Here is a 14147-nt window from a genome sequence, read left to right as displayed (position 1 = left end):
ATTACACCATTAAACATGAAGTACATCCCGAAAACATAAATAAAAGTACTCTACAGCACATTGGTTTGGGTAATAATACTCTGACTGGTGGAATTATTTTTTTTAAACTTTTTTAAAAGATTTTGTTGAAAACGATGTTTGATTGAACACGATCAAGGTTCCCCATAACCTAAATATAATGTTTAAAAATGATAATGACCACAAACGATTTGCGTTTGAATAGTTTTAATGCTAATAGCACATTCACTAATATTGCATCGAATAAAAAGGCCGCACTCGAAAGATTTATTTCAGCGTTTGAGACCAATTTACTAATGTCCCCCAAAAACACAATACTTCACTGTAAAGAGACTTAAGACATGAACACACAGGATGTCCCACCTTTGCAAGATTTCTATTGGCTGTTGCGCTCGGCTGAGACCACTGAGTGGTCCAAATAGCAGTCAATGATAACTAACTCCCCTTTACTTCCTGTCTGTCAGCTGTCACTGTAAACGCCGAGGTCAAGGGGAACGAAGCATGGCTGCGTTGTTCAGAGGGTCTCGGAATTTGTTGCAAAGGTGCAATAAACAACATGTCCATCTGGTTCTGGGTAACGTATTTACCAGTTTTAAAATTTCCCACCGTATTTTTCGTGGTGTGCATGTGCATAATAGCACAACATGCAACCGAAAAACACACTTCCTAGCTAGGAATTTGTGGTGTGTTAGTGGTGGTTTTTGTGGATAACTTTGATATCTTCTGAACAGTTGGTTGGTTACCTGCTGTGTTTTTGTGTTTTGCGTTAGCTAAATACAATGGCCTCCCATGTTGACGTTAATGAAATACGACCATGAACCGATTGCCAGTGATAGCTTGAAACAATGGACATGGCAATGCCATCATCTATCTCACAAATCCCTATAAGTAGTTAGTCAATTCTGCAGACTCATGTTTCCTTGACTCTACATGTGACCAACTGAGTGGAACACGACGTTCTTCGTGGCTGTAGTGACTGCATAGTAGGCTGAGCCTGGTGATTTGAATTTACCCATAAGGCTCCCTCCCACCTCTTCCTACACTATCATACCTATGCGTCAGTTTATTTGACACAACTACATCAGTTCATAGCGTCGCATCACACTGATGTTGAACTCTAAATGGCCCTCCATCTGAGGTGCCACATTTATCCAAAAACCCTATTCCATAACTTTATCAAGCCAATTAAGCAGTATTGACATACGTTAACCTAAATCCTGTTTTAATCAAAATAATAATTATTGCGAGTTGTGACATAATAAAGGAATTTGAATATGAAGCAAGAGAAGGTCATTTGTTCTTACTAAACTCGCCAGATCATTTTTCCATCAATGGATGATGATTTAGCAAGTTTTGACAGCAATGATTAAGCAATAAGTCATGAGGGGGTGTGGTATATGGTCAATATACCATGGCTAAGGGCTGTTCTTATGCATGACACGCGACATGGAGTGCCTGGCTACAGCCAGCTGTTAGCCATGGTGTATTGGCCATATACCACAAACCCCCACGGTGCCTTATTGCTATTATAAACTGGTTACCAGCTTAATTGGAACAGTAAAAAGTTGTTTGTCATACCTGTGGTATACGGTCTGATATACAACGACTTTCAGTCAATCAGCATTCAGGGCTACTCATTTGCGATATTGACTTGTCATTTCAATAGGCACAGGCTACAGACTAAAATCTGGCTTTATGATTGTAATTCAACTTTTCAATGGTTTGCTTAGCTACATAGATGCAGGTAGCCTGTAGCCCCTGATAGGCCTATATCTCATTTCAGATAGCCTACAGTAAGGTGTAAGCGGTATGATTTAGTAGCTTGCTTAGTTCAAATTGACAGACTAATATATTTAACATGAATAGCGAGTCGACTTCGAGGTAAGAAGTGCTTGTTGGCCATCGGGCTACTGAGGATGGGGTCGTAATTTCAATCACTGAATTTAACATGAGTAATATGCATATGAACTGAATATGCTTGTCAACAACAGTCAGGTTTTTTTTTTTTTTTACCTATATCCTAATCTGACTGACTGTCAATTGAATGCATTCTAACAACTGATAGGCAATTGTGATAGAGCTTTGATAACTTCCAATTTAATGAACTAAACGTGACCATTAATAATTGCATAATAACAATAATCTGAAGTTATAGGCTATTTATTAAATCAGTTTACCAGTTCCAGGTAGGCTACACAAGTGGCACAAGTTGATTTGCAATGACTCCTGTGATATCATCATTTTAACATATTTATTGTATCAAATGGTACTGTAGGCTAAAGAGATGTGATTCTCCACATTTAACGTCTGTTTCATTGAGAACTTTTCCCCATAACAAAGTGATTTCCATACCTTCCATTTAACATTTCCATATGCACAGCCCTCAAGAACTGAGCATGCGTAAAACACTTCGCTTGAAATGGTTTTCCATGGGCGAAGTTGACATTAGAACGTTTAAATGGCCTCTGAGAGAATTTATCTAAAGCGCTGTAGTGTGCCCAAAGTTGTTTTCCTGTGCCGTTATTTCTTGATGCGCATCAGTCTAGCGTGTTAATATGTTTTATGGAAAAAGGCTTGATGCGCATCAGTCTAGCGTGTTAATATGTTTTATGGAAAAAGGGTTGGGGAATTTTTTACGTTTTTAACTAGGCAAGTCAGTTAAGAATAAATTCTTATTTACAATGGCGGCCTAACCCGGACGATGCTGGGCCAATTGTGCGCTGCCCTATGGGACTCCCAATCACGGCCGGTTGTGATTCAACCTGGAATCAAACCAGGGTCTGTAGTGACGCCTCTAGCACTGAGATGCAGTGCCTCAGACCGCTGCGCCACTCGGGAGCCCACCGGGTCTCTCCATAATGACAATCTAAATAGCCGACCTACAACTGTTCATCAGTTGTCACAACGTGTGCTGCTCTGTCTCCTCTCACTCACGTGACTCAGCCAATAGTGGACTCAGCTACCTGCTGCAGTGCTCTCTCAACACACACAGACCCCACCGGCCCGCCCCACCACTCACTCACTCAGCAACAGCCTGCCTCCCTGCTTCATAGTCAGCAGCAGCAGGTCACAGTGAAGTGTTTGTGTGTTTCTTTGTTTGTTTGTTTAAGATGCACTATGCAGAAATCACTCTGCCTTTTCTTGGTTGCTAAAATGGTTATAGATCACCTAATTTCAGTTTGTGACAAAACAAGCAAGTATAATGTAGAGAATCATTGTACCATCTAAACCGCTGTGAAATATATTTTTCATAACCAAAAATATTGTATTTTCAGCTGTTTGAAGCTGGTGTACAAAACAACTGAAAGTAAAAGAAGCAAAATAAACTTGATTAGGAAGCATAGAAATAAAGCTCATAGAAACTTCTCATACTTGCTTTCAATGAGAATGGCAGATCTTTAACTCACATTTCTATGTGAATTTGGTCCGGTCGCCCAAAAAGTTACATATATTGCAGCTTTAAGAGAAATGCCATGGCGTGCAACTTCAAAGTAGCCCAAAAACCTGCAACCCGCGACCAATACATTTTCACCCACAAAATCGTTTTCAAAATAGGCTAATTTCGTCGGAAAACCATCAACATGGCAACCCTGACTTCAGCTACTCATCAGATATTGCATAACAAATTCTGCTCTCTGAATATGACATTTCTTCAGCCGGCTAACCAATTTTTGGCAGAGCGGATGATTAGGGTGCCGGAACATAACTAAGCCACAACTAAGCCCAAAAAGAAATTGTATTTGAAAAGGACAAGGCTACCTTGATTACATTGAGTCACGATCATTTCTGTTTTTTAGTTGTGGGAATACTTGGTGAGCAGATTTCCTAAATGAAACACATTTTTTGCGGAATTGATATATATAATTTATTTATTTTTATAAACTTTGGCTGGCCCCAAAAAAATCACATGCTGGCCGGTTTTAGCCTCCTGTTGCCGACCCCTCAGCATGTGCCACAGCAAGGAGTCAAATCTATGGGAAACACGGGGGTGTGGAACTAATGTTACACAAAAAGAACTAGACAGTTTACTTAAAGGAAAGATTCACCAATTTTGAATGTTATGTTGTTTTTGTGCATCTCTAAGTCGTTGTTCTATCGATTCCTGGGGTCATTTCAGGTTTTCATGTGTATCTGAGCTATTCGAAGTTCAAGCTGCAGAAATACAGCCTGTATGATGTGATGCAAAACTCGTCATACCAGCTGTATTTCTGTCCAACGTGAATACCAAGAACTCCGATGAACATGAAATTACCCCGGTAATCGATAGAACATCATTTAGAGATGCACAAAAATTATAAAACATTTTAAAAAAGGGTGAATCCTCCATTTTAAGTAGGAATGTGTTAACTTAACCATAGTTTACTTTGTCTCTACAATTTTCTGTACTATGTCTTCCCTGTGTGTGCTCTCCAGTGTCTAGCAGGTCGATGGCCTCTAAGACTCCAGTGGGGTTCATTGGGCTGGGGAACATGGGCAGCCCCATGGCCAAGAACCTGCTGAAGCACGGATACCCTGTCATCGCCACCGACGTCTTCCCTGAGTCCTGCAAGGAGCTACAAGACGAGGGGGCACAGGTAACACCTAGCTAGTACCTACTTACGTCACATAACCTGCTTACTGTGTTTCTCTACATTACCACTGAATTGTTGCCGTGATCATAGCAGTAGACAAGACGCACCATAATGAATGTTGATCATGCACAGTAGATGACCTGCTGGAGCTCTACATGTTGAAACGCCCAGAAATAGATAACACCCGCAGCTGTTAGCTGTTTGTCGGCCGTGTGTTTTCTCTGACTTACTGTGTTGCTCTCCATTACCCCTGAATCACAGCAGTAGGTCAACAGGGAGACGAGCATAGGCCACATTACTGGTACGTGTAGCCTACATGTTAGCTGTGTATCTGCTGAGTCTGGAGGTGATGGTAGAAGTACATCTGCTGGTGTGGGTTTCTCAGGCTGTGTCCCGACACTTCCAATCATTGATTTAACAGTGGTGGAAACTCCCTTCAGCCAATGCTTAAACCAATCCAACACTTTTAAATACATGACAGGACTGTGTAAGTGCACACTTCAGGAATATGGAGAATAGGGATGCAACGTCATTGTATCTCTGTTAGTTTTCTTTTTATTTCTCACCCCATCTTTCCCGTCCGTTTCCTCCCTGTCCAGATCCTGGACTCCCCAGCGGAGGTTGCAGATAAAGCAGACAGGATCATCACCATGCTCCCCTCCAGTCCCAACGTCATAGAGGTCTACACTGGACCCAACGGCATCCTCAAGTAATCAGCTCCCCCTCTCTGGTCCTCCCCACCAGAACTATAGATGTAGGAACTGGCCTGTCCCCCTATAACTGGCCTGTCCCCCTATAACTGGCCCGTCCCCCTATAACTGGCCCGTCCCCCTATAACTGGCCCGTCCCCCTATAACTGGCCTGTCCCCCTATAACTGGCCCGTCCCCCTATAACTGGCCCGTCCCCCTATAACTGGCCCGTCCGCCTATAACTGGTGTTTGTAAATTGGAAGGAATCAGATAGTTGTAAACCTCATTGGAAGGCACGGTAGAGCCTAGCTGCTCATTCAGAGCTGCTTACAGTGAAGACGTGGGGGGAATGTCACCAATTGTACAGGCTTTTGTTCTAGCCCTGCTCCTGATTAAACTGATCATGGTCTCCAGACTAGGTTAAGTCAGGTGTGCCTGTGCTGGACCTGAAACAGAGCCTGGTACTGTGGGTCTGTGCTGGACCTGAAACAGAGCCTGGTACTGTGGGTCTGTGCTGGACCTGAGACAGAGCCTGGTACTGTGGGTCTGTGCTGGACCTGAAACAGAGCCTGGTACTGTGGTTCTGTGCTGGACCTGAAACAGAGCCTGGTACTGTGGGCCTGTGCTGGACCTGAAACAGAGCCTGGTACTGTGGGCCTGTGCTGGACCTGAAACAGAGCCTGGTACTGTGGGTCTGTGCTGGACCTGAAACAGAGCCTGGTACTGTGGGTCTGTGCTGGACCTGAAACAGAGCCTGGTACTGTGGGTCTGTGCTGGACCTGAAACAGAGCCTGGTACTTTGGGTCTGTGCTGGACCTGAAACAGAGCCTGGTACTGTGGGTCTGTGCTCTGAGATCATGTGATATGGTCATGTGACTGTTTTTCCTCTCGTCTTTTTCTTCTGGTCCGTGCTCTCTGGGATCCTGGAGACGTTCCTACCCCGGTCAAGTCGAAATATTAAAGTAGTTAGGTAAAGGTTAAGGTAGAGGTTAGGGTTTAGAGTAGGGCCGTCCCAAGGATCTCGGATGGCAATAACCCTGTTCTTCTTTCTCAGGAAAGTGAAGAAGGGAACGCTGCTCATCGATTCCTCCACCATCGACCCCTCCGTCTCCAAGGAAATGGCCCTCGCCGCCGAGAAGATGGGCGCTGTGTTCATGGACGCTCCCGTGTCAGGAGGTAAGGGACGGGTTTGGGATGTCAACATTCTGTTGCTATGGCGATCACGTACTGTGTCACTACTAGCCATGTCCAAAGAAAGGTTTTACTTCTCCTGTTTCTGGCCTACTGGTGGATCAGTCTCTGACACACCACACACACACACACACACACACACCTCTCTCTAGTCTTCATTTCACCTTGGACACAAACACATCAACTGTAGAGCTTTAGCAGCAATGCTGACCACATCATGTGTCTATGTGTATCTATAGATATAGTGCTTGTATTTATAAACTCTGGTGCTATGTGTTATAATGAAACAGTATGTAGGCTACAGGCCACTGACGGTACACCGACAGGTCAACAGCTGGTGGAAATTGATCCTGTTAAATTGCAACATATTTAAGGCTAGAAGGAAACATTGTCAGATCAGAATCCTAGGAATGAAACAGGCAAACGGGCCGAAACTGGGAAAAACTACCTGAACTTGTCCAATAAGACACGCTTGTTCTTTTCCCATTGCAAAACTTTTCTCTACGGTGTGAAATAATGAATACGACTCTTACCTGAGCAGGTACAATACAGGGTTGGTAGTTCAGTTCAGATTTGTGTTCAGCGCTGTACTTCCTCCCCTCCATTCTAGCCAGACGGTGACCACCCTTTGTAGTCAGTGTAGAGTGGGTTTTATTGTTGCCTTTGACTGGGTCTTAAAGGCAAGGTTAAGGTTTTAAGTCGTCAATCTGATGACTCCTTGACAGTGCACAGGACAGCGTTCTCCTTAATGGCTTGAGGCGCAATGGAGAATACCCTGTCAGTGTTTTTAATGTTGATGGAGAATACCCTGTCAGTGTTTTTAATGTTGATGGAGAATACCCTGTCAGTGTTTTTAATGTTGGAGAATACCCTGTCAGTGTTTTTAATGTTGATGGAGCCATAATGGAGAATACCCTGTCAGTGTTTTTAATGTTGATGGAGCCATAATGGAGAATACCCTGTCAGTGTTTTTGATGTTGATGGAGCCATAATGGAGAATACCCTGTCAGTGTTTTTGATGTTGATGGAGCCATAATGGAGAATACCCTGTCAGTGTTTTTAATGTTGATGGAGCCATAATGGAGAATACCCTGTCAGTGTTTTTGATGTTGATGGAGAATACCCTGTCAGTGTTTTTAATGTTGATGGAGCCATAATGGAGAATACCCTGTCAGTGTTTTTAATGTTGATGGAGCCATAATGGAGAATACCCTGTCAGTGTTTTTGATGTTGATGGAGAATACCCTGTCAGTGTTTTTGATGTTGATGGAGCCATAATGGAGAATACCCTGTCAGTGTTTTTAATGTTGACGGAGCCATAATGGAGAATACCCTGTCAGTGTTTTTGATGTTGATGGAGAATACCCTGTCAGTGTTTTTAATGTTGACGGAGCCATAATGGAGAATACCCTGTCAGTGTTTTTAATGTTGATGGAGCCATAATGGAGAATACCCTGTCAGTGTTTTTAATGTTGATGGAGCCATAATGGAGAATACCCTGTCAGTGTTTTTGATGTTGATGGAGCCATAATGGCGGGTATCTCTTGTCATTGCCTTTCATGTAGATAAAGACAAGGGAAACTGGCCCCACGGGGGGAGATGAGACGAGTAGCTGTAAAACTGTCCCTCTCACCTCGGCCAGACCAAACGGGGGGGGGGGGGGGCACACGTACAAATACCACTGATTCACATCTCTGCAGATTCACTTTTTGACGGTCCCCAACAGCCTACACCGTGGTCGTATGCTTGTCTGGCAACACTCGTTTTCTCACACATTCCTCACACAAAACACTCCCTCCCTTTCTCACACACACACACACACACACACACACACACACACACACACACACACACACACACACACACACACACCCTCTGTGTTTACATGCTGGCATCTGCACTGTAGACAGGCTGTAGTTAGTGAGTGAAGACCCTTCTTCTCTGGGCTCTTAACTAAGCCTGTTTTACAGACGCACAGCCACGCACAGCCCCAATGTTTACACACTTCCTCTCTGGACTCTTAACTAAGCCTGTTTTACAGACGCACAGCCACGCACAGCCCCAATGTTTACACACTTCCTCTCTGGACTCTTAACTAAGCCTGTTTTACAGACGCACAGCCACGCACAGCCCCAATGTTTACACACTTCCTCTCTGGGCTCTTAACTAAGCCTGTTTTACAAACTCACACACACACAGTCACACACACAGTGCCACACACATACAAGCACAGTGTTTAGTTACTTCTCTGGGCTCTTAGCAAAGCCTGGTTTACTGCTCTGGAATGGCCAATGATTTACATGCTACCTCTGGCCTGAGCCCCACAGACGCCTGACAGCACGAACACACTTCCAAGTTCAGACACAAACACACACGCACATGACCGCCCACTATCTAAATCTCATATACAGATCCTAACAGAACTGGCCTCTAACCCCCTTGCTGAGGATGAAAGTAGCCCATTGGTGATAAGCTGAACTTAGGGAGGAGTAGACTGAGGGAGAGGTCAGGAGGTGGAGGGTAAACTACAGACGTCCCAGTGTGTGTGTGTTGTGTTGTGAGGGCCTCTCTGACCGATCGTGGGGGAGGGGATTTGACATGCTGCGTTTGTCCAGGAGGTGGCACTCTACCCCAATAGGGATCCATATGTATGTGTGTGGAGCAGGGTGTGAACTCATTCCATGGAGGGCCTAGTGTCTGCAGGTTTTAGTTGTTTTCCTTTCAGTTAAGACCTAAACCTGGTGAGGGGAGTTCTTTACTAGTTCGTGACCTTAATTCATCAATCAAGTACAAGGGAGTAGTGGTGTATGTAGTATGTCTGTGTTTGTTAGAGACAGTCACTACTGTTTATTTGTGATCTCTTGATATCAGATCCAGATCTAATGACAGTAACACACACACAAACTTTAAGCAATTTTGACTGGTGGTCCCACCAGAATCTTCTTCGTTATGAAGTCTCACACACACACACACACACACACACACACAGATTCATGCAAAGATCACAAACATTTTCAGTCCCTTCAGACATTCAAGCATCCACACAGACAGAGACTTCCTGTGCTTTTGGGGTTTTCTTTGTTTTTTTAAATTTAGATATTCTTTTATTCAAAATGAATCCTGTGGTGAGTGAGGTAGTGTGTTTTTAAATGTGTGTGTGTGTTTGGTTCCCATCTCGAGTGCGTCAATAGGGGTTTGGCAGTTACTCCTGGGGTCTGAGACGAGGAGTAATAAACTTGTTAAAAAACGACAATCAAAAAAACATCTCTCTTTCTTTCCTTTCCCTCTCTCTGCCGGTCTTGCTCTTACTGACCAGTTGTCTGGCCTAGCCCTGCCTGCTATGTCCTGGCATAGATACTCTTTCACACACACACTGCACATAGTCACTTACTGTACACACAAACAAGCACACTCTAAAATACCCACTTTCACCACTGTCTGGTGTTGTTAAGTGTCCGCATTCAAACTAGACCCACAACAAAACAGGCTCTGACGTCACGATGCCCGGGCTGTTGGCTAACGAGCAGCGGGGTCGTTAGCGGTAATTACCCAGCATGCCTGCGTCTGCGTCTTGTATTCCGGCAGTGGGCCGCCACATCGCTAACGGACGGCGACTTTAAAAGGCTTTAAAAGCCATTCATTGTTTTCCCAACGCTGAGAACAACACTGTGGGTCTGTGTGTCTGTGTTAAAGGGACTTTACTACGTTAACTTTGGTGTGACCGTGGGAGCTTAATGTGTTTGTATACAGTTTGTCTCACACTGCACGAAGTTGCAAAGAAAAAGCCATATCTCAGACTGGCCAATAAAAAGAAAAGATTAAGATGGGCAAAACAACAGACACTGGACAGAGGAACTCTGCCTAGAAGGCCAGCATCCCAGAGTTGCCTCGTCACTGTTGTCGTTGAGACTGGTGTTTTGCAGGTACTATTTAATGAAGCTGCCAGTTGAGGACTTGTGAGGCGTCTGTTTCTCAAACTAGACACTCTAATGTACTTGTCCTCTTGCTCAATTGTGCACCGGGGCCTCCCACTCCTCTTTCTATTATGGTTAGAGACAGTTTGCACTGTTCTGTGAAGGGACTAGTACACAGTGTTGTACGAGATCTTCAGTTTCTTGGCAATTTCTCACATGGAATAGCCTTCATTTCTCAGAACAAGAATAGACTGACAAGTTTCAGAAGAAAGTCCTTTGTTGCTGGACATTTTGAGCCTGTAATCGAACCGACAAATGCTGAAGCTCCAGATACTCAACTAGTCTAAAAAAGGCCAATTTTATTGCTTGTTTAATCAGCGTGACAGTTTTCTGCTGTGCTAACATAATTACAAAAGGGTTTTCTAATGATCAGTTAGCCTTTTTTAAAATGATAAACTTGGATTAGCTAACACAATGTGGTGGTTGCTGATAATGGGCCTGTGTACGCCTAAAAATCTGCCGTTTCCAGCTACAATAGTCATTTACAACATTAACAATGTCTACACTGTATTTCTGATCAATTTGATGTTATTTTAATGGACAAAAAAGTGATTTTCTTTCAATAACAAGGACATTTCTAAGTGACCCCAAACTTTTGAACGGGTGTGTATGAATGTTCTTTTTGAAAAAAAAATGTCTTCAATGTGAATCACATTTTATTTGGCGTACCCCAGTGGGAATACCTGTTCTCCACAATACTACAACACATTTTCCCAGTCTGGGAGGTGAACTCTTTCAGATGGAGTCCAGACATTAGAATGCATCAGAGGCCACAAATAGAGCTCCTTCTGCAACAAAATGATGAACCCAGGTGAGCGAACAACCCCGGACCCCCACTTTCTTTCTACTTGGCTGGCTACTCTGTATACTTGTGAAAAACACTGGGAACCGTACCGTGTAGCCTATTGCATTCTGCAGTCACCGAAAAGCCACAGGCAAATCGCCACAGCTAAGCATTGGCCAAAAGAAGGCATGTTAAGGTTCCAAGGTTCTATGGTAGGGATTGAGAGAGAGAGAGAGATGGGCCTAGTAGGTATTACAGCCGTGGGTAGCTGGCTGGGCCTGCTCTATTTGTTTTGGTCTTCGGCATGGTTTTTTTGGGGCTCTTTGTGCACGCAACAATTTTCCTGAGGCAAGCTGAAGTTCGGTAGCCGAAGTCTACACCCCCTTCGTCGGTGATTGGTCAACAGTTGGGATTCTTCAATGAACTGTTTGTTGCCATTCAACGAGAGACGACTAGTTTTAATGCACATATTTTCCCTTGAGAAATACTGCACCAAACATCTTAGATGTCAAATTGAGTGACTAAGACCTCCACAGCAAAAACTTCAAAATGAATTACAGATTTCTTGAGTTAGATTCATTCAGAATATTTTGAATAAGTGTATACTGGCTACGGCGTCTCAAGAGGGACACACTGTACTATTGCCACTTGTTTCTTGTTTTTCAAGCGAAGGTCTTTTGAGGGAGTATGTGAGGCACAGACGTTCACTTTGCCCAGCCGCGTTGTGATAGGAGCAAACCCAACCTAGTATTTAGATGCTTTAACTAGCACTGGACTGACTAGATTAGCATAACAAGCCCTTCACTAGTGGGACCAGGGGGAGGCTGGTTAAGGGGAGAGAGAGGGATGAGGGGAGGGGGAAATGGAGGTAAGGCTGTGGGTGAGAGGAGGGGAGTAGCCTGGAGTCCAGATGGAAGCAGACTCACAGCAGCTGGGGGACTGTCCCTCTCAACACTGTGTGTGTGGTGTCCTTCTCTGTGGGTGTGTAGGCCTATTTGTCAGCTGGTGTTTGTGCCAGTCGTACTATAAGGCTCTGTCCATCAAATTCTCCTAAACCCCTCCCTATATGTCACTCATCTTAAGAGAGTGTGTGTGTGTGTGTGTGGGGGGGGGGGGGGGGGGTCATTATCAGTCTGCCTCAAACTCAATGGGTCTGCTTTGGGCCACAGGGAGGATTGATTCTGGAATGATCTCTCTTCTGTCTCCCTCGTGGAATGGAGCAGGCTCTGATAATGATTATGATGGTCAGGGTACTGGTCAATGAAGAAACACAGCGAAGACAAAGATTGTCTGTTGCATGTCTTTCAGCATCATTCTCTGACTTTCTCTTCCCCTTTCTCCCTATCTGCTACAGTCTCTCGGGGTGTGTTTTCATGGTGTTTGTCTGTGTGTGCATGTCAGTGTGGAGTGGTTCTCAGGCTTGAGCTCGCTAGCACAGCAGATAAAGACTCTAACATCAAGGACTAGCATTAGTGACTTGGGCAGATAAACTGAAAGTGCTGATTGTTTTTATGTGTGTGTGTGTGTGGTGGGATTTTGGTTAGCACTCTGTCTCTCTTCTAATTCCATTTGAGTTATTTACTTGATATCCATCAAGTTTTTATGGCGCTTGTTTGGGTTTTTAATTTGTTTGAGAAAATATCTCCCATTGGGTATAATTATATCACTGGACTACATGAGGCTGCACTGAAGGCCTGTAAACAGTCTGTCTTCCCAGGTGGTTGGGCAGGAAGGAACGGACTACATGAGGCAGCACTGAAGGCCTGTAAACAGGAACGTTACTGTAATGTTAGAAATGGTGTCGTATTGTTTAGACCTTTAACTCAGTGAAAAATGTTGCCATTAAGATGAGAGCTCTATATTAGAACAAAGGCCACCTTTTAGATTTCCAGTAGTCAAACCAAGAATATACAGTTGAAGTCGGAAGTTTACATACACTTAGGTTGGAGTCATTAAAACTCGTTTTTCAACCACTCCACAAATTTCTTGTTAACAAACTATAGTTTCGGCAAGTCGGTTAGGACATCTACTTTGTGCATGACACAAGTCATTTTTCCAACAATTGTTTACAGACAGATTATTTCACTTATAATTCACTGTACCACAATTCCAGTGGGTCAGAAGTTTACATACACTAACTTGACTGTGCCTTTAAACAGCTTGGAAAATTCCAGAAAATGTCATGGCTTTAGAAGCTTCTGATAGGCTAATTGACATAATTTGAGTCAATTGGAGGTGTACCTGTGGATGTATTTCAAGGCCTACCTTCAAACTCAGTGCCTCTTTGCTTGACATCATGGAAAAATCAGCCAAGAAACATTTTTGTAGACCTCCGCAAGTCTGGTTCATCCTTGGGAGCAATTTTCAAACGCCTGAAGTTACCACGTTCATCTGTACAAACAATAGTACACAAGTATAAACACCATGGGACCACGCAGCCGTCACACCGCTCAGGAAGGAGACGCATTCTGTGTCCTAGAGATGAACGTACTTTGGTGCAAAAAGTGCAAATCAATCCCTTAACAACAGCAAAGGACCTTGTGAAGATGCTGGAGGAAACAGGTACCAAAGTATCTATATCCACTGTAAAACAAGTCCTATATTGACATAACCTGGAAGGCCGCTCAGCAAGGAAGAAGCCACTGCTATAAAACCGCCATTTAAAAAAAAAGCCAGACTACGGTTTGCAACTGCACATGGGGACAAAGATCGTACTTTTTGGAGAAATATCCTCTGGTCTGATGAAACAAAAATAGAACTGTTTGGCCATAATGACCATCGTTATGTTTGGAGGAAAAAGGGGGAGGCTTGCAAGCCGAAGAACACCATCCCAACCATGAAGCACGGGGGTGGCAGCATCATGTTGTGGGGGTGCTTTGCTGCAGGAGGGACTGGTGCACTTCACAAAATAGATGGCAT

The 14147-nt window shown here is 43.9% G+C and overlaps 1 protein-coding gene across 1 annotated transcript in view; it reads left to right on the top strand.

Moving 5' to 3' along the window:
* The first annotated feature begins 482 nt into the window (after positions 1 to 482).
* Positions 483 to 14147, top strand: part of hibadha (3-hydroxyisobutyrate dehydrogenase a) — a 37839-nt gene continuing 24174 nt past the window's right edge. Inside the window, exons 1-4 of the mRNA XM_029734699.1 lie at positions 483 to 592; positions 4432 to 4592; positions 5189 to 5298; positions 6334 to 6455. Of these exons, the coding sequence (XP_029590559.1) occupies positions 520 to 592; positions 4432 to 4592; positions 5189 to 5298; positions 6334 to 6455 (466 nt within the window). The 5' untranslated portion in view covers positions 483 to 519. The remainder of the gene's footprint in view (positions 593 to 4431; positions 4593 to 5188; positions 5299 to 6333; positions 6456 to 14147) is intronic.

This window comes from Salmo trutta, chromosome 36, assembly GCF_901001165.1.
Source record: "Salmo trutta chromosome 36, fSalTru1.1, whole genome shotgun sequence".
Lineage (NCBI taxonomy): Eukaryota > Metazoa > Chordata > Actinopteri > Salmoniformes > Salmonidae > Salmo > Salmo trutta.
The sequence above is the reverse complement of the archived record's forward strand: the minus strand, read 5'-3'. Positions and strand labels throughout refer to the sequence as shown.